The sequence below is a fragment of the Crinia signifera genome, chromosome 7, assembly GCF_055691185.1.
Source record: "Crinia signifera chromosome 7, ASM5569118v1, whole genome shotgun sequence".
NCBI lineage: Eukaryota > Metazoa > Chordata > Amphibia > Anura > Myobatrachidae > Crinia > Crinia signifera.
This window is the reverse complement of record NC_139223.1, coordinates 62,255,968-62,277,140: the sequence shown is the minus strand read 5'-3', so window position 1 is coordinate 62,277,140 and position 21,173 is coordinate 62,255,968. Positions and strand designations below refer to the sequence as shown.

The following is a 21,173-nucleotide window of genomic DNA, read 5'->3' as shown; positions in this document are numbered from 1 at the left end:
GGCATGCGATGCATTCGAAGTGATCCGATTTTTAATTGTACAAGCACCCTAATGGGTGCTTACAATGTGAAATGCACCCCCATTCTGAACGCCACCCCCGCTATCAACGCCAACCCGAAGCGTGGCGAGCGGCGGCGGTACGCGTCCTCCGACCTTTTCAAACACCCACTATCCACGTCGGCGTGGAGTTGATTTTAGATAGTGTGGCGAGCGGATGCAAATTACTTTACATGTATTCCTCGGCCGCTCGCCACGCTTCGGGCTCGGTGGCGCGCTGCACTCGCCACACTTTCTAAAATCAACTCCACGCCGACGTGGATAGTGGGGGTAAGAAAAGGTCGGAGGACGCGTACCGCCGCCCCTCGCGGGCACGCTGCGCTCGCCACGCTTCGGGTTGGCGTTGATAGTGGAGGTGGTGTGGACAATGGGGGTGCATTTATCATTGTAAGCACCCATCAGGGTGCTTGTACAATTAAAAATCGCATCGCATCGTATGCCATTTGCTGGCATGCGATGCTATGCGAAATTTAATTGTACAATCCGGGTAATATTCCCGAATATCGCTTTGCATACCATCGCATACCTTATGGCATGGTATGCGATGGGCACCGTGCTAGGAAACAAGTACCATAAAATGTTGCCCGTAGCAACCAATCAGATTCTAAACATATTTTTAACACAGATCTTTATTCACTTTGTATCATGTTCTTTGTACGGTGGAGCTGCTACTGTTAGTAAGTTAAACTGCATCATGGAGCCATTGCAAACTCAACTCAACTTCATGTTTTACCACATACAAGAATGTAGCTGAATGAAGACCCAAAATGGCCATGCCTGTGGTGTTTCTTTTTATACGTCTTTTTGTTTTGGTCCCGCACTGGATACTCCACTGTTTATTGATTATTACCATCAATTTTTTAATTGAAGTGGAGTGAATAATTCAAGAAAGATCCAAATCCTGTTATGTTAGGTTAATCAAAGGGTCTTGTACAAATTAACAACAGATTGTGATCCTCACAAAATTACCGCTATCCAGCGGCTTTATCTGGTGATTCTGTCACATTTATTCGAAAAGCACAGTTGACCAGCAGCCTGTGAAGTAATTTGACAGCTGTTATATAATAATATGTGTATATAAAAAACTTTGTATTAACAAGAAATCTCAATAATGGCAAACTGATAAATTGCGATCTGTATATATACATTAGTGTCTATAGAGAACAGCTCATATAGTTTTTTGTCAAATCTATCTGCTTCTTATTATTTCCACATCTTGGTTGCTAGAATACTAGATAATAGATATACAACTGTGTATACTTTATATCAATCTATCTTTAAAAGTCCCTTTTTGAGGGCAACTTAATCCTCTCTCACTCCTGAGATCACCTGTGTCGTTACACTGCAATACCCAACCGGGCAACAGTGACCACACAGTCGGATTAAACAAACAGCAGAAGGTACTTTGGCCATCTGATCTACTTCCTTCATCAACTGAGTCTCTCCCTGACTATCTCATCCACCATCCTCTAAATTATGATGGTTGGAAAGCAGAAATTGGGTGAGATATAGACACTTGCGATCTGAAATGATCTCTCCTACTTTACCTCTCCTTTCTGACACACTAATATTTTCTGTCTGTCAGACACTCTAAATTCCTATCCTAGGATAACTAATCCTCTCTCACTCCTAAAGTCGGCTGGATCCCTACACTGCAATACTCAGCAGAGTAACAGTGGATGGACGATCCGACCAAACGAGCAGCAGAAGGTACTGTGGCCACTCCACTCTTTTCATTTGCGGAGTCTCTCCCCGACTCCCCCATCTACCACCCTATAAACGTATGATGGTAGGAAGGTGGGTTTTGGGTGAGACATAGACACTTGCAAACTAATTATCACTCTCCTACTTTAGCTCTCTCTTCTACTCAATACCTGTTTACAATCTGACAGTCGTCAATACACTTATTTAGATCTGTTCTAGCAACAAAAGAGTGTGCAGATGTTAAGGGGTTAGAACACTATACCCTCTTCATACTATCTACACACAAATGCAACATTGTGGGTCCCCCTTTTTTGACTATTTTGGCAACTGAGCTCTTTTGATACTAGGAGCTGACAGGCTCTTATCCCAATTGTATCACTAAAATAAGGTGACACAGACTGCCTCAAATCAACACTATTCTTTGGTTTCAGTGAATACAGTGATTGTTGTTTGTTTGTATGAACTTTCAACCCATCTAACTGGTATATAAATCGAGGCAAGGACTCATTGGACTGTCTTTTGGTGAATCTTTATTTACAGACAGTAACAGAATTATTAGTTGCAGTGCATATTTTAACTTTAATTGTGTGTTGAAATTGTATGTAATTTAATCATATACCTTGTGTTAATTACCAATCTATATTAAAACGTAAATATTAAAAGTTAAATTTTAAACAGTGTCACCATTTCGATAGCCACTCACCACATTTTTTTGGTACCAATAGGTATTGTATACGCATGTACTCATGTACATGCACTAAGAGTGCCCCCACAAAGAGTCTTCTTTTTCTCCAGTATACCATGTGTTTCTTTTTATGCCACTCCCTGTTGACCCCTCCAGTCACTTCCTGTCTATCATTTTTCTATGAAACCCTCATTGTGAACAAAATCACTGCGACACTTGGCGTATGCACATTGTGATCGCAGCACATATGCAACCTGCCAATAATAGTTTAGTTGCGTACAATGAAGTTACCCATAGCAAAAGACTAGCTTCTAACTGTCATTTCATAGACTGAGCTAGATAAATGACAGAAGTTGATTGGTTTCTTCCATTTATCTGTAATATTTGGTAAACACGGTATCCCCCACATGATGCCATACTGTGCTAGCCACACACAGAGATATTACAGATATGTGATCCCCTTCCTACAACACAGTCTTTCCTGCAAGTTGTAGGCGTATGGGTCATGTGACACTGGGCAGTAAAAGCACGTCTTACTAACTTTCATTAGTGTACACAAGAAAAACAGGAATAACCGGGACACCAAGCCAAACGTAAAAACACCTTTTGTAATGCTATTAAACACTTAAGTCAACTCACAGGCTGAATGATCATAAAACTAAAATACAGGAGAAGATATGAAAAAAGACAGTCTAAATTCTTTTAACCTTTCCGTTACCTAATACACAATAGAGGACCTGTAAACTGCAGCTCTGTAATCAGTATTGCCCCAGTTATCCGAGTTATACAAGTCAGCATCTGTACTTCATATGCTGGCCGTACATTAGAGCGATTGCATTGCCGAATGTGCGATTTTGATGGCTCTGGCGATGCATTGAGTGTGTTTTTGTGCACATCGTGAGGTATTTCGGTACGATTGCGATCTGATGCGCAGGCCTGCAGGTCGTGAGATGGATCCTATAATTCTGCACATATGGGGGCAGGGCCGGCGCTACCCACTCAGCAGCTCCTGCAAAGCAGGGAGGCGCCATGCTGAAAAGGCGCTGTCTCCCTCCCTGCTCAGCTAAAGCTGCCTCAGCCCTCACTGTCACTGCCTCCTGCATGCCGCCCGCAGCGCCTGTCTGACAGCAGGCGGCAGTATAAAGAACTGCTCCCTGCACCGCGCACACACTGTCCTCCTTCTGCGACCTGCCCCCTCCTCCTCATGTACACTTGCGCTGAGGCATGAAGCGCTGTCTGTGAATGCCTGGATGACATGTCATGTACGGATCTGCCCCCTACCCATTGCTACTTGCGTCTGTCAGCTGTCAAACAAATGACGAACAGGCAGCAGTGCCGCCCTTCCTTCCCTCTTCTCAGTGTGCTGTGCCAGTGCCACTGCGATGCGTTGTGCGCTCCTGCAGGCATCGCATTGCACAGTACAAAAAAGTATGTGATGCACATACTTTTTGTACTGCTTTCAGATCGCATCGCATGCCGTGCGGTGCGATGCAATCTAGCACATAACGTATGCGATTCTCGCAGCGTGTATGGGCACCTTTAGTGCCTGCAACATTTTGCGGACACAGCACTGAGATAGTGTATGCATACAAGTACATGCACCCGAGATCCTCCATAGGATCGCATGTTGCATATGCTCCCACAATCGGGCTGCAGCTTGTTGCAATGGCAATGTGAAAGGGCACAAAATTTATGGTTTGCAGGAGTACGCCGGACACCCTAGCACCGGCTCTGTATGGGGGAGTGATTTGGCTTGGTAAGCAGTGTATATTCGCTGCTTACTGAGTGGTTAAATGCCGCCCGCCAGGCGACCGAACATCGGCTACCCTTTACGGAATGAATGGCCACATTTGCATGCAAATAGATGTATTTGCTTACACATCCATTCGGATGCGGCAGTACAGGCAGATAAGTCAGTCTGATCTGACTTTTACCTGGGCCGAGGATGGCCGTACAGTACCATTTTTATGGGCACACCCAGGAAACACTGGGCATCCCCATGTGCCAGCCCCCTGTTTGCCCAATGCCCTCCAAGCCTCCCCCCCCCACCCCCTGTTTGCACAGCAGCCCTGCACATGGGTATGTAAGTACTATGTTAGCGCATTGTATGTCAAAATAAACCAATGTGTTAGTCCGGACTGCCATGGAGTTCAAGGGAAATTGTGAGATGATTGGGATCAGATGCTGGTCGTAGTAATGTATGGCCAGCAATACCCTCCAACAAGGTACAAAATGTTCTGGACTTCCTTGCCTTGGCATTGGTAGATGGTATGCTCCCCTATTGAATGTTAGGAATGTACCACAGCCGCACCTACAAGTGCGACTGGCAGAAAGTCCAGAAACAAGGATCTTGTACCTGATAGAATGGGCCATGTTGGAGAGTATGGTATTTCACATTCTGGTAAGAGCATGAAGTTTGGGGGTACCGTAAAACAGCCATTATTGAGGTAACGCTTGGTGGCACATAAACAGTACATTTCCCCAAAAAAGTGCAGAGGAAGGCGGACCCAGAGGAGGGTCCACCTTTTTTCAGGTAAGAGGCGGCTTACATTTAAATGTAAAAGGTGACAAAAAGTATTTATTATTATTAAAAATATTAATAATAACAATAAAAAAAACCTATTTTGTTGATGTTCCCGTTTGATGTTAGTGTTGTAACTAATGATTACCTTTTTTCAGGGCATGTTTGGAACAATGCTAGTTGTAATGTGTGTTTTCCGCTAGTGTCCTGGTATAAGATACTGGACTATTTCATCCTCTGTATGCAGTTTGCAGTCGTCCCCTGTATGCAGTATGTTACCCTTTGCTGTGTATGTGTTGTACTTACTGTGGGTGGCTTTGGTGACGGCCCATTAACGCTTTTCATGCATTTCCTAGAATGACAAACACCGGTATATTAAGCATGGCTGCTTGGCTGAACGAGGCCGGGTATGTGTTACTACAAATTTGGTCATTGTATCACTTCTATAACAAATACATATATATAGGGCACCTGATTCTCTGTGCTCACCCAGCATTCACAAACATGTTTGATTTTTGTTTTATATTTTTATTGTAAATAAAGGAATTTACACATGATAATAATTTCACATATTTCTCATGAAACAATAGGGGCGATTCAGACCTGCTCGCTGTTGTCCAAATTCACTCCCCCGGCCGATGTTGGGTGTTTGCGCATGCGCGATTATGCCCATGAGCAAAACCCCCACAGCAAGCGCCTACTGGGGTAGATTTATTAAGCCCGGTGAAGTGATAAAGTGTTTTGGTTTTTATCACTGGCCAATCGGCTCTTTCCTGTCATTTTTCTAACCAAGCCTGTAACTTAACAGTCAGGAGCTGATTGGCCGGTGATAAAGTACCAGCCCCATTATCACTTCACCGAGCTTAATAAATCTGCCCCTCAGTGAGGTATACCCTTGCCGGGGCGTTCGCTACATAACGGGCATGCAGGGGGCGGTAGCAGAGGACAAAAACAGTGGGTGTGCCAATAGAAATGCTGGGCATACCCCTGTGAACACCGGCGTGCTCATGCCTGCTTGGGGCAGACGGCAGACATCACGTGATTGGTCAGAAAGTGGCTATCTCCAATGTTAGTACAAACTTACTTTCCATAAGGGTGGGCAAGTCATTAGATGGTAAGCGACCATGGAGTGATTTCTCCTTGTGTGGCCGCATGCGAGCTGATGTGTAAGTGTTCATATCCGCCCTCATCATGACGCAGGGATTCGCTCAACCAGGGGGAGGGGCATGCGTTCAGCGGGGCAGCGTTTACCTGCTCGCTAGGCTACGAATCTATGCCGCCTAGGCATGCGTTCAGCAGGTCTGAATCGGGCACAATATTCACTTCACCTACAGTATATTTATTCTGAACATTGAGAACACAGAGAACAGGGGCCCTGAATATATGACCTCCTTCATCTAATCCTTACCTGTGTTGTGTACTTGTGTGCTCCATAATATATGTGCATTCCGCATTGTGCAGCAGGAGATTGTAAACCAATGTCACAGGCTTGTGTTAGCCACACTTGAATCATCACAATTCACCATTTAATTGTAGGTTCCAAACATTTATAATGTTCGATGTAATTACTGTGTGCTGCTTCCCGTGCAACTAGTCTGTTATACCCAGGGCTATTTTTCAGCAGGCTCCAGCAGGAACTGTGGCCCTTATTCTAGTTCACTCTTTCTGACAAAATATTTCTTAGATGGACAAAACCATGTGCACTGCAGGTGAGGCAGGTGTAAAACCCCACCCAAATCTAATTCTCTCTGCACAAGTAACACCTGCCTCACCTGCAGTGCACATGGTTTTGTCCATCTAAGAAATATTTTGTCAGAAAGAGTGAACTAGAATTAGGGCCTCAGTTCCTGCTGGAGCCTACTGAAAAATAGCCCTGGTTATACCTCTCTCACACAAAAAACAAAATTACCGGGTCAAACCTTTCTACCCTGTAATTTGCTTTTCAACAAGGGTCCTTTTCTTGTGTGGAAGGGTCAACCCGGGTTGAAATGCCAGAGTCTTTTATCTAGATGTCTTTTATGCCAGAGTCTTGTATCTAGAAGACCTGGGAATTTTGACCCGGGTTGACCCTTTCACACAGAAGAAATACCCATAATCAGCAAATTACTGGGTAGAAAGGCTTTACCCAGTATTGTGTGTAAGGGGGGTCAGGCTGGCACCTGCAAAACAACCTGATATTCAAATGCTGAGTAAAAGCCGTGATTTAGTTGATGTTTCTGTCTGAAAGTGGTATTAGGAAGCCTTTTGTTTGCCGTAAGCTATACTCAGGGCTGCACCAATAGTTATGGGGATACAGACGATCAGTACACTAGAAATGAATGATGATACTGAGGCATGAGGCACCGTCTCAGAAGAATGTCCTGCATTAGTCCTCCGAGTGCACATCACTTCTATGTGGCAGCAGTGAGTGCAGACACTCACAGGCTTTATGCACATCTGATACTAGCTTTCCATGTTCCAGAGATTTTGTACAGTGACGGATTCATCTGTTATTCCAGATTGTGTATCTGACCTTATTCTCTTTAGTGTAATTGCAGCTGATGATGTACAGGTATTGCAGAATAAATGTCTCCATGCATTGTATTACATCCAACACATCTTACTACCTGTTTCTCCATCTATATACTGTCCTGCTCATTCCCATCCATTCAGAGCAATGCATTGACCTAGTTGTGTTTCTATTAATCTCACTGAATTTACATTCTCCTTTCAGTATTCAGCTGTTGCTGTAGGCTGCAATACTAATGGGTTCTTCTGTGCCATCCACAGGAGGCCTGGAAACATGCCATCCAGAAAGCCAAGCAGATGCCTGACCCATGGGCTGAGTTTCACTTGGAAGACATAGAAGCAGAACATGCAACCCGACACAGGTCCGTAGTAGCTCCTGATAGTCGGATAGAAAATTCCAATGAAGTATCCTGACACGACTGTACAAGGCTCCTCAAGGCCATGTCTGAGGTGACGTCAGGATACAGCTTTTGCCTGACATCGTGATAGTCATCCTTTCATATACTGACCCATCTCTGGTATACAGCATCATCATCATCATCCTCCTGGTGGGATCTGTCACAAAAGAGATGTCATTAAGCATGTGTTTGTGTCTAGCATGCATGGCCGGATAGATGAATAGGGGCTTATATACTAAGATGGGAGTTCTGCTTCAGATGGGATGTTGCTTTGGACAACCAATCGGATGATATTGTCTTGTAGAAGGTGCTAAATAAATAAGTAATAAGTAGATTCTGATTGGTTGCCCAATCCCATCGAAAAATAAAATTCCCATCTTAGTAAATAAACCTGTAGAGTCCAGAATGAGTGAAATCAACGCTAATGTTTACAAACAATGTAAACATTTAATTTGTAGCTTTTAGGGGAATGTGTAATAGTTATCAGGTCCTTGAGTCTTGTCACTATTTGTGAAAATAATAAAGGACTGTTGCCCAAATGTACAGTATTAAAATGCATCTATACTGACATGACCTCCAAAAGGACCCATCCCTGCAGTGTGTAAGCAGTGTGTATGTATCGCACTAGCAATGCCATGTGCACTACTCCGCATGTCCTGTCTGCACAAGTGGAGAGTGCCAGAGAGGGATCCATAGGATCCTTTTCCTGGTAACTCTTGCAAAGTGTAGCATATAGGCGATAGTTAACACCATCTTTAGATGACGTTAGCTAACAGGCCATCTCCGAAATGCATTATATTCCGGAGCTTGGTCAATTCAGCCAAAAAGCAATCCCCCTGTAAATATACTTGGGGGGTACTTATTATTTGCTGTCCCCTCTTTTCACCCCAAAAAATCCACCCAATATCCTACAAACAATGATAGATAAATAGGTCCTTTGATATGGTCATAAATTGGCCCACTGTGTTCCATTTTTTTATTAATACTCCAGTGTAGTGAATACGTGGCTCTTCTTGCTGTTTCTCTGCACACACTCCTGGTGACCACTGAGGTCTGTTCCAACAAATTTAGACCTTTATTTCAGAAGCCATCATGTTTATTTAAAATATTATCCAATTGGATCTGAATCAACTTCAGCCGGATAAAAAAAATCCAGTTCCGATGGCAGACATTTCCGTTATTTGTTTCCAAAACAAACAAACACGGGAACATAAATGGCTGCCGATACCTTTGTTACTGGCTAAAGTATTACCTGCACACAAAGACTGCTGTGTGCTATTTCTGCATTATCTGCCAGGAGATTAAAATCTTCTCTAGAGAGCTTTGCATTACTGAAATGGTGTTGTTGTCTACACTGTGCTGTCTAGATCAAGGATGGGGACCCTTTGGTTCCCAGCTGTTGTTCTACTACACATCCCAGCATGCCCTGCAACAATTTTAGCATTTGCAAATAGCAAAACTGTAGCAGGGCATGCTGGGATGTATAGTTCAAAAATAGCTGGGACCCAAAGGTTCCCCATCCCTGGTCTAGATGATAGCTGCAATTCACAGTGAGTGCTGTGTATCAGTGCTTGCATTTTAAAAGGCTGGCTCCCTCGCTTCTGGAAACCTGGTTGAGTTCCAGGAATGTTCCCTGTAAATTTGGAGTGGTTCCTTGTGACACTCAGTCAGCCAGCAAACTCATGCTGTGTACACACGGTACAATCCAGCATGAGATTTTGACTATATAGTCAAAATCGCATGCACCATGTGTACACACCGAGCAACCTACTTATGCAGTCATGTAAAATAGGGGCACAAGCTCTTGAAATGTACCTCTTTGCAGTTATTACCAGGATCTTTTGCTGTATTATTTTTTACCGAATCTCTCATCCTATTAAATTTCACCCAATATATAAAAGTTAATATTAAATAAAAAAAAAAACAACCCTGAAAATAAAGAAGTAAAATGTGTGCAGAATGATGACAAGAGGCACTTTCCCTGTGATGTGTTCAGCTCATGTGGTTATGGAGCATTATGATAAAGTCTGTATGTTTATGTGTTTTCTCACATCCATGTTGTATATAGGCCATGGCCTGGGACTTGGCTAAGCATAAACATGGGTTTAGCTAAAGCTCAGCGACGTCAGCAACATCATGAACAGCTAAGAATAGCACAGAGAGATGATTGTGGTTATTCATAACCAGCCAATGTCCGGCAAATGCTTCATGTCATTAAACTGTCTAGTAACCACTGATAAAGAACAGTCCTGAAAATAGGATGATTCCAATATGTGACATGCAATTACATATAGCTGAACTTTATCTCACTACTTTATATGACAAACAACTGTATTTTGTACGTTTTATCTGTGCTTTATGTTCTGTTGTTCTCTTTTATATATTCAGCAAAATATCAGCTTGTCAAACTTCATTTTCATTTAGGAACATATTACCCAAAAGTCACTTTACTAAAATAGGAGTTCTATTTCAGATGGGATGTTGCTATGGGCAACCAATCAGATTCTGGGGGAGATTCTCTAAGAATCTCCGCCCCCCTTTGCCGCCCATCGCATTTACAACATATGCGATAATTAAGGACAGCTCTTGCGTTAAGAGCTGTCCTTTGCGGTGAGAGTCGCCGGGTCCAAGCAGGTCCCGGCGGCTTCCCTCTCCCTCACACACCCGGCGCTGCTGCTGCGCCGGGCTCTCCTCCCTGCACCCGGAAGAGGATCAGTGCAGGGAGGAGGTCACAGGTCCGGGCAGCACAGCTCTGTGCTGCTCGGACACAGGTGAGGTAGGAGGGGGCGATGCGGGGCGGCAGGGGGTCGGCGCGGGGCGGCGGAGGGTTGCGGTAGAAGCCCTTTGGCTTCTATTGGGCATCGCCAGATTTTTCTGGCGATGCCCCCCCGCCGGGTTACAGCATCCCAAAATGCGGTAAAAACCCCAATAACGGGGTTTTTACCGCATTTTTCGCTTAGAGAATCTCCCCCTCTATCTATTATTTTCTAGGAGTGCTAAATAAAATAAGAAGTAGATTCTGATTGGATGCCCATAGCAATGAAAAAGAACTCCTATCTTAGTAAATGTCAACGATTGTCGACTACAGGGGAGGTTTCCAGTTGCCCAGAAACCTGACCGGCCATTGCATACAGTATAACGGGCAGAATGGAGCTGTTGCACATGCCCAATGATTTCCTACCAGGTTGTGTGTGTGTGTGTGTGTGACGCCGCCCCGCTGAAAGCACGCACGCACGCCCACCCCGCGGCCCAAATCCTCGTGCTAAACTGCGAGCGGATGTGTATGTTTACACATCTGCTCGCATGCTCACCATCGAATGATGTTTCCACGGTTCGTTGTGAACGATAAGCCAAGGCTTACTTTTCATTTATACACTTTCTGACGAATAGGGGGCGGGTGCTGACGTCTAGTGATGTCAATGCCCGCCCCGAGCAGGCAGGGGCACACCTGCATTTGCTGGGGTCCGTCCAGCATTTCTAAGGATGCGTCCACCGTTTTTGGGGGCACACCCATAAAACACTGGGCAGACCCCAGCGAATACCCCCTGCCTGTCACTCGGGCTGCGCAAGCCTCGGCGAAGAGAAACTTGGCCAAAGGTGCTTGCAGCCGGGGAGTGCACATGTGCATTGACAACGATGCGCATGTGCAGACCAAAAACATTGCAGCTGGGGCTGAATTAGGCACTGAATCGGCCCCATTATTTTTTAAATTCGAATTTGTAAACAGACAACTGTGCGGTGCAGAGCCGGACTATTAATCAGATGTATGCTTTGTCTGTAGGTACAATGTTGTGTCCGGCCAGTGGGTGCAGGATGACGTGTTGATTAAGATGGCCTCTCAGGTATGTGCTTCCTTCTATTACTCCTGTTCTCCTTCTCTAGATTGTTGCCTGGTAACCAGAACTGTCATTTGGAATCCATCCCATTGCGTTGAACTCTAACTTTATACTGTAAAATCATAATAACATGATTAGTGCCAATTCCACACCTGTATTGTTTTTGAAGGATTGAATAATGATTAATGAAAGGGAAAAAAGACAAGATTGCAAATAAACCACTAAACTGATGATTAGTTATTTCAGCAGTGACCTGTATACTGTAGTTGTAGTTTTTTGTATTTTTGCTTTACTTCAGACAAAAGCATTTTATTAAATTACATATATTTAAACTTTTTTAGTGAAAAACATCTCTAGGGAAGTCTAGCAGGATATGGCTGCTAGGTCGCGACTATGAAGGTCGACATACACAGGGCTTATGTCGGCATATGAAATAGCACGACATGGCGAAGGTCGACACAAGCATTAGGCTGACAATGAGGAGGTTGACAGTGAAAAGTTTGGCATGAGTTTTTCAAGGTTTTTATTTATTTTTTTGCCGACTTGTGCCGATAGGCACTATTTTATAACGTACCATCCACTAGGGCGTGGAGGTAGAATATCATCGTTCCCTAAGCCTGGCGAGCGCAGCGGTACACTGATACAGTGTCCAAGTTGACCTCCTTGTAAATTCGGGACAAACTTTTGACTGTCGACTTTCCCATTGTCGACCTAATGTTTGTGACAATGTTTCGACCCTGTTGACCTTAGCCATTTAGACCTATTTCATGTACTGTATATCCACCTTCTTGGTGTCGACCCATACCCAGTCAGTTCCTGATCTGCCCATAAATGCAGACTTTCTGTAAAACTTTCACTCTACATATTCCTGCCCTTTCTGAGGTGGCAAGGCATGGGCAACATGTAGCTCTCCTGCTGTTGTGAAACTACAAGTACCAGCATTCCTTGTCACAGCTTTGCTATTAGGGAATGCTAAAACTGTGGCAATGCATGCTGGGATGTGTTGTTTCACAACAGCTGGGGAGCCTCAGAGGGATACGGTCATTAGGTCTACACCAACTAGATCGACAAGCATTGGGTCAACACCACTAGGTCGCAGGCAGCAAGGTCGACATGGGTTTAGATCGGCATGGTTCAAGGCTGAAATGGGTCTAGGTTGATATGGGTCGACAGGTCATTAGGTCGGCACAAGCATTAGGTCGACATGGGCTAGGTCGACAGTCAAAAGGTCGACATGGGGGTTTTTCACTGTTTTTTGAGCCGACATGTGTCGACAGGTGGTATTTCATGCCCTATCATCCACTAGGGCATGGTGGGAGAATAAAATAGTGTGCCCGAAGCTTTGCGAGTGAAGCGAGCGATGCGAGTGGATGCAGTGAACTTCAAACTGTGTCCATGTCGACTGTGACGGCATTCGGGTCAAAAAACAGCTAAAAACCCCATGTCAACCTTTTGACTGTCGACATTGCCCATGTCGACCTAATGCTTGTGTCGACCTAGACACATGTTGACCTTGACCCATGTCGACCTTGCGGCCTGTCGACCTAGTGGTGTCGACCCAATGCTTTATCGACCTAGTTGGTGTAGGCCTAACAACCCACACATAGCCACAGATTGCCCATGCCTGTTCTAGACAATATTTGTGCAGTTAGGACATACAGTATGCATATTTTATTCGTTTAAATATGCTAGTGTTTGAGTTAAAGTAATGATATTGTGCAATAATTTATAGGCAAAGAAACATATCTTAATATCAGTTGTTCCGTTTCTGTTTTTTTTTTTTTTAACAGCCGTTTGGGCGTGGTGCTATGAGAGAATGTTACAGAATGTAAGTAAAGATTATTTTTATGATATGGAGTGTCTTTTTTAATTTAATTCAGCAATCATTTACACTGCAAAATCAAACTGGTTTTGCGGTGTAAATTATTGGCGCTTTTAAAAAAACTTTCTGATTCTCTCATCCTATAACATTTCACCCCAAATACTGTAGAGCTAAAATGATCGTAGACAAAATAAAACATTGACCCCAGATCATGTTTGTACACCAGATATGTGGGCTGTTTTATAGCAGGCTCTGATAAGATTCTTAACAACAGAGATCAAACAAACTTTCATTTGTTTGCCCACACACTAGAAAGCTTTGGACAAAAGATTTAAGGGCAGATTTATTAAGCTTGGAGAAGAGATAAACTGGAGATAAAGCGGAGAAAAGGTAAAAGGAGATAAAGCACCAGCCAATCAACTCCCAACTGTCTTTTTCAAACACAGCTGATTGGCTGGTGCTTTATCTCCTTTTACCTTTTCTCTGCTTTATCTCCAGTTTATCTCTTCTCCAAGCTTAATAAATCTGCCCCTTAGACAAAGATTAATCTTAAGATTTGAGAAAAATTTGAACCCCTTCAGTCACATGGCTGGAAATTTCCCGGGCTGAGCTGCGCTGCTGGCGAGGGCTCCATCAGAAGATTCCATGCATTCCACTGACATGTAGATGTACGCTGTTGTCGCTCCCCCACACACATGTGACTCACCCCATGGAATGCACGCCGCCCCATCGCTGCTCCCCCACTGATCTCCTGGGCGACGAACACCCAAACATTTGAGCGCCTAAATTTGTCCAAGCACCCCAACATCCGAACACTCTAGCGCACCCTACTACCTGAGTGCTTGAATTTCCGAGCTCCCGAACATTCTCGAGCATCCCAACATGCCTGAATGCGCCTGTATACCCGAACACTGCCGAACACCTGAGCGCACCAGCTCCCAAATTCCCGAACACCCAAGTGTTCGAACACCAAAGCGTCTGAACGCATACGAACACCCTAATATACAAACACGTGAATGCACCCGATCGTGCCCAAGCGCCTCCACTCCCAACCACCAAAACACCTGAGTGCCCGAACATGCCAGAAACTTCCTGTGAGCAGTGGCATAGCTATACATCCCAGCAACCCCCCCCCCCCCCCCCCATTATAGATCCGCTTTCCCCGTGCCACTGCAGGTCTTGCACATGTCCTGCTTCTTGTCACTGGGGTCATTTTCAAAATGGCTGCCACCTCTTCTAGCATCCTATATAACTGCTATTTTTTAAAGGGCATTTTCATTTCGGGCAGTCATGACAGGGCTGTAGACAAGTATCTGCAAGTTTTATCAGAGGTGTAGCAATAGCCCCTGCAGACCCCCAGAACCCACAAGCCACCCCGCCTCTTAAAGCCACCACGTGGTCTGCGGGGACTGTTTCTGTGCCACTGCCTCCGAGTATGTAACCTTTCAGGGCATATTGGTCATAGCATTGGCACTATAAAATTAACGATATACTGTAGTTATATAGACCCAGGCATACACAAAATTATATTCTTTACATAACAGTATAGCAATATAACACAAGTGTGCATTCAATAAAATCATTACAAAACCCATGTACAAAATCAGCCAGAAGCATTCGCCGTTCCATGTACTTGTACACCTTTTGCTGGGAGAGAGGTTTTAGTGCAACCTACATGAGTAGTAAACCCAAGCAGAGCAGTAATGTGTATGCGGCCTGGATTTGGGCCTCTGTGACTTTTCCAACTACCCAGGCTTGGATAACCTTTACTAAAAAAACACTTTGAGATTTATTTCAATTAACATTGATACATGTGTTCAAATCTTTTTTTTTTTTTTTAATAGGAAGAAGCTGTCTAATTTCTCACACAAACAGCAGTGGAAAAGCGCTTACAATTATGTAGCCAAACGGTATCTGGAGACGGTTGACAGGGATGTGTACTTTGAAGATGTCCGACTTCAGATGGAGGCGAAACTGTGGGGGGAGGAGTACAACCGACACAAGCCTCCCAAGCAGGTAGGGTTATTGTCTTGAGAATTGTTTCGGTCATACCATGAGGGTAATTTCGACCTGCTTACTAGGCTGCGTATATTCTCTGCCTAGCGGGTAGGTGAACACCGCTGAACGCACCCACCCCCCTCCCCGCCAAACGGCTCACCATCAAGTGATTTCTCCTCGTAGATAAAAGTAAACGGAGACTTTTATCCTGCATGGTGATGGCCGAAATGTGACATCTTCTGAAACAGGCAGGGCCACGCCACTGTTTTTGTGGGCACGCCCAAAAAATGCAGGGCAGACCCCAACGACCACCCCGTCTGTCCATCAGTTTGCGAACACCCCGATGAGTCTAAAACTCGCTGAAGGCGTTCTCTCCCCCAACCATCAAGGAACGGGGCCAAATTTGCTGCTCACCATGCTAGTCTGAATTGGCCCCATGTACTGAGAGGAGTTAATAATATTTGTCTTCTCTTATAGGGCCTTATTCTGGTTCACTCTCAGAGGCAAATTCCTTCTTAGCTGGACAAAACCATGTGCACTGCAGGTGGGGCAGATGTAACATTTGCAGAGAGAATTAGATCTGGGTGGGGTTTTACTTCAAAGTGAGATCTATATTGCAATGTAGAAACAGAGTAGTCAGTATTTTCCCTGCACAGAAACAAAATAACTCACCCACATCTAACTCTATCTGCACATGTTACGTCTGCCCCACCTGCAGTGCACATGGTTTTGTCCATTTGAGAAGGAATTTGCCTCTAAGAGTGAACCAGAATAAGGCCCGTAGTCTTAGAGAGTCCGATGTTATTATCCACGATCTGTAGAGCAAATAAAACCTACAAATCTAGCTACAATTGGTATAATGATTGCAAGCGTTTAGTATTTCTGTTTTTAACCTCTTCAGGGGCTTCTTGTTCTGTTGTTGATCTATAGATTGTAAGCTTGCGAGCAGGGCACTCCTATCTCTATGTCGGTTTGTTACTACCCAGTTTGTTTTATCACTGTTTCCTATTGTAAAGCGCAACGGAAGATGCTGCGCTATATATAAGAAACTGTATATAAATAAACAAAACAAAAAGGGAGCCCACATACATGATATGAGCAGTAGACAGCCATATTAATACGGTCTGTGTCATATAAGTTGCAGCTGCTGCATTCTCCATAATATTACTTTTACAAAGTACTTTTAAAATAAAAAAATAAAAATGAATCCTTCTAGGTTGTGATTGACAAAAAATGTCATGGTGATGTCAAAGTTAGATCCCTCAATCTTAAGCAATTCTGGCTCCCATGTACAGAATATTGTAGCACCAGTTCAGTTATTAGCCCTTATTCAGATCTGATCGCAGAATAAATTTGTTCTCAAAGTGGGCAAAACCATGAGCATTGCAGGTGGGGCAGATGTAACGTGCACAGAGAGTTAGATATGGGGGGAGTTATTTTGTTTCTGTGCAGGGTAAATACTGTCTGCATTATTTTTACACTGCAATTTAGATTTCAGTTTCAACACACCCCACCCCAATCTAACTTTCTCTATACATGTTACATCTGCCCCACCTGCAGTGCACATGGTTTTGCCCATTTTGAGAACAAGTTTGTACTGCGATCAGATCTGAATAAGGGCCATTGTGCATTCAGCGGTCTTGATCTGTGCTCTTTTTCTGTTGCCGCAGAAGCCATATGACATAATGTTTGCACAGAAATCTTATATGATGAACTGGTTTACACAATTTTTTGGCAGACCGGTGATACAGGAACTCGTGATCTTGTGTTCCAAACACGTACTGTTGCACCTACTGTATCTATCACCATGGACTAATACATAAACAGCTTTCAGCTGACAAGAATACAATAATAACCTCTTCGCATAACATCACAGAGTGCCTTGATTTCGTACTTAAGGTGCCCATATACGGTACAATATGCACGGCCTGCACAGAATTTATGTGCTGTTTGATGGGATGCCTATGGGAGCGCGCATCACACAGCACCCTTGCAGCGTGTATAGCAGTGGTGTCAAACTCATGGCCCTCCAGCTGTTGTGGAACTACACTTCCCAGCATGTCCTGCCACAGTTTTAGCAATCCATTTATATATTATCTGTGACGGGGCATGCTGGGAAGTGTAGTTCCACAACAGCTGAAGGGCCATGAGTTTGACACCACTGGTGTATAGGCACGTTTAGATTGTCTCTTAGGAAGCTTTGCTATATTGTAGAACACTAAAGAAAATATTATGTGGTCTAGAGGGTCATGTGAGCAGCTCACAGCCAATCCTGGGACAACCCCCCTTGACATGTACTGTATGTTTATTGCTGCCCAGTTCCCCAGCCACAGTGTAGATGATAGATGAGGTTGAGGGTTTTCCTTCTCCTTAAAATATGTTATAAAATCTTAACCACTTAGGGGCCCATTTATCATTCAATATTTGCGTCTAAATCCCTGAAAACACCTGGTTTGGGGGGTTAGCCGCAAATAATAAAAATCCACCAAATGTATCAGGAGGGACTGCAGCAGGAATCTCCGATCCCTCCTGCGATCCCTCCTGCACCGCTTCTGGACGTTGTTTCTATGGGGATGCGAAGCTACCCAATGTATCAACATCGGGCAGCAGCGTATCGCATCCCATGCTGAGATGGCGGTAGCCCAATGTAGCCTGTGGGCTAAACACTGCACTGCTGCGGGGGCAGTGTGATCGGCAGGGGATCAGTGCTAACCGCACATGCGCAGACCCCAACGGCGCCCGGCTCAGCTCATCGCAGCCCTGTCCCTACAAGACAGAGATGATACAGCCCTCCGTTAGGATAACATTTTACAATGCAATCCTGGGCGGTAATATTCCTCCCAGATCGCAGTGCAATGTGATCCTTAATAAATGGGCCCCTTCGTATTTTTTGGGATGAAATGTAATAGGGTTTTTTTTAAACCGGCAATCCTTTACACTGGAAAACCCCACTTTGCAGAGTAAACGATTGCTGCTTTAAAAAGACCTGGAGATTTCTTACCAAACCTCTCTCTTTCTGATTCCCTCACCCTATTACATTTCCTCCATGGTCTGTACATTGCAGCCATTTGGAACTCATTAAAATAAAGCCTTTAAATCCATAGGATCTAGCCGTATAATTGAGGCTTGAGACATTTTATGCCTCTTGCCTCATAGGTTGAATATTAGCACAGTTTCCTAATAGCTGCAAGACAAAGGATCTGATGCTGAGTTTAATGTACTCCTGTTACCGGATGTGTATGTCGTGTGCATATGCCAGAATCAAGGTGTAGTTCCATTTCACTTATGACATGCTTGGATGGAAGTGTAAGTACTCCTGTTTCCAGGCATATCATCTGCCCAATCTATAGACTGGCACAAGTCTGTTCTCATGATGATAATGACAAGTAGCAAAGCAAGTGTACAGATTATAGTTAGATATAGCGGCTGTGCACCCAGACATGCAGTCCTTTCTGTGCACATTATACATTAATCTACAGACAATTTACATTGAACTCTGCATGGGCCCAGTGTATCACCTAGAAGTCAGCACCCTTGCCTTTACGTTCAAACTCTAAACAGGGTGTTCTCCAGGTAACATGTCAGCTACTGCTGGTATGGGATACATGCTGTATTTGTGCCACACTGAAGGAAGATTCTCTTCCTGTTCTATGGAAATAATAGTGAAATTAATGCACTGGCAGTGTGCGATGATTATTTCTCTGGGGAGTATGTTACTATATTAGTGTAGATCCTCTATAGAATATTCTGCTAGAAGGGATAGAGGAATATATGAATAGAGTTATGCCAATGTATTGGAGGATACTTGTACATTAATTCAGAGCCTGCTCTATGATATTGGACATGGAGTTTTTCACTTTTTTTTTGAGGCGACATGTGCCGACAGGCGGTATTTCATGCCCTATCATCCACTAGGGCCTGGCGGGAGAATAAAATAGTGTGCCGAGCATGGCTTGCGCAGCACACCATGCCCGAAGCAGTGAGGGGACGCGGTGCTACGTTTTAGTGTCCATGACGACTGTGTTGAAATTCGGAGCAAAAAAAAGGGGAAAACCCCATGTCGCCCTTTTGACTTGGACCATCCCCAGGTCGACCTAATGACCTATCGACCTAACCCATGTTGACCTTCATGCATGCCGACTTTTAGTCACGTTGACCTTCATGCATGTCGACCTAGTGGTGTCAACCTAATTACTGTCTATCCAATGATCCCATTCTCTTTGTTTATGAGAAATAATACTTGATGTATTCCAGCCCTGGGCCACCTTTCTGTCTGGGCCCAGGACTGGAGTCCCCGAAGACCCCCCTAATGGCTGACCTGGTTGCGACCATTAAGGTCCCCACATGACACAGTTTTCTATTCTGATGCTATTCTATACAACAGTTATCACTATTATTGTGGCACAGACCTGTGCAGAACAATGCAGGGTCATCTAAAAGATCACCCTGAAATGGATATCCTTGTTCAGTCATTTGTAATATCTATTACTTGGTAATACTACAAAAATATTACGGTCAGTGTGGGCAGAATTAGGGGCCAATTCAGGGGCCAGATTCTCTAAGCTTCAAAAGTGATAAAATAGAGAGTGATAAACAGCCAGCCAATCAGCTCCTGTCTGCCATTTTTCAAACACAGCCTGTGACATGACAGGTAGGAGCTGATTGGCTGGCTGTTTATCACTCTCCATTTTATCACTTTTGAAGCTTAGAGAATCTGGGCCCCAGACCTGTTCGTACGAGTCCGAATTTGGCCCCTTCCCCGATGTTCAGGGTCTTCACATGCGCAAATAGCCTTCTCCCGGGGAGGAGAAATAGAATGTGGGCGAGTATGTATATATCTCTTTCTGAAAGTTTTGGTGTGTCACAACCGTTACAAGCATTTTTTTACACTCGCACTGCAAAGCCAGCAGAAATATTGCATTTCTACTATATCCTGTCGGTGCATCTCCAGTATCTCTGTAATATGTTATGTTATAACATAAGGCAGCATGTCACCAGTTATAGCTAGTAACATGAGCAGGTGGGAACGGACAGCTGGGGTGCAGCGTACACAGTGTACAGCATGTGTCAGCCTGAGACGTGGCATACGTGAGGCAGTGCATTGTGCATAGCCTTATTTACATTCTATAGACACTGAAACGTGAGCCTGGGTGCAGGGGGAATGGCTGAATCAGCATGTGACCTCAGACCACGTGACCAGTTCCCACAGGCTCACTCACAGCCACTTCCATTTCTGCAGACTGCTTTTTGTTTGAGCTCATCTGACATCTAATCTCTCTCATGTCAAAGATAAGAGCCCTCAGCAGAACCAGTAACCTCCAGCTTTTCTTGTGGAAATAAATTTGGAAATACATTTTAATAGTATGGGAAAAATAAAATGCAGTGTGCTCTGTTTTGTTCATATACTGAACCCCCCTCAAACCAGCTAACTAATTGTGTTGTTATTGGTCAATGGACCAGAAACAAATACAGTACCTACAGTAAAGCATGGAGGGGGTGACGTTATGCTGTGCGGCTGTTTCAACAGGTTTTACAAACAAAATTTGGTAACCCAGATGGACTGGGCAGCTCAGAGTCCAGATCTTAACCCCACTGGGAACCTCTGGGACGATTGGAGCGATTGGTGCATTCTGTACTTAAGACG

The 21,173-nt window shown here is 44.3% G+C and overlaps 1 protein-coding gene and 1 long non-coding RNA gene across 8 annotated transcripts in view; one reads left to right on the top strand and one right to left on the bottom strand.

Moving 5' to 3' along the window:
- The window catches only part of EEF2K (eukaryotic elongation factor 2 kinase), an 81,535-nt gene that overhangs the window by 19,453 nt on the left and 40,909 nt on the right, over window positions 1–21,173 (top strand). For 3 of the 6 annotated variants that reach the window (XM_083153229.1, XM_083153230.1, XM_083153233.1), the window contains 5 exons: window positions 5,324–5,374; window positions 7,737–7,837; window positions 11,655–11,715; window positions 13,500–13,537; window positions 15,376–15,547. In XM_083153229.1, coding sequence (XP_083009355.1) covers window positions 5,324–5,374; window positions 7,737–7,837; window positions 11,655–11,715; window positions 13,500–13,537; window positions 15,376–15,547 — 423 coding nt within the window. The remainder of the gene's footprint in view (window positions 1–5,323; window positions 5,375–7,736; window positions 7,838–11,654; window positions 11,716–13,499; window positions 13,538–15,375; window positions 15,548–21,173) is intronic. The other 3 variants (XM_083153231.1, XM_083153234.1, XM_083153232.1) reach the window with 1 other exon arrangement.
- LOC146020257 (uncharacterized) overlaps window positions 1–21,173 on the bottom strand; it is a 134,100-nt gene that overhangs the window by 103,871 nt on the left and 9,056 nt on the right. For both annotated transcript variants that reach the window (XR_014450759.1, XR_014450758.1), the window contains exon 3: window positions 5,274–5,319. This is a non-coding gene — a long non-coding RNA (uncharacterized LOC146020257). The remainder of the gene's footprint in view (window positions 1–5,273; window positions 5,320–21,173) is intronic.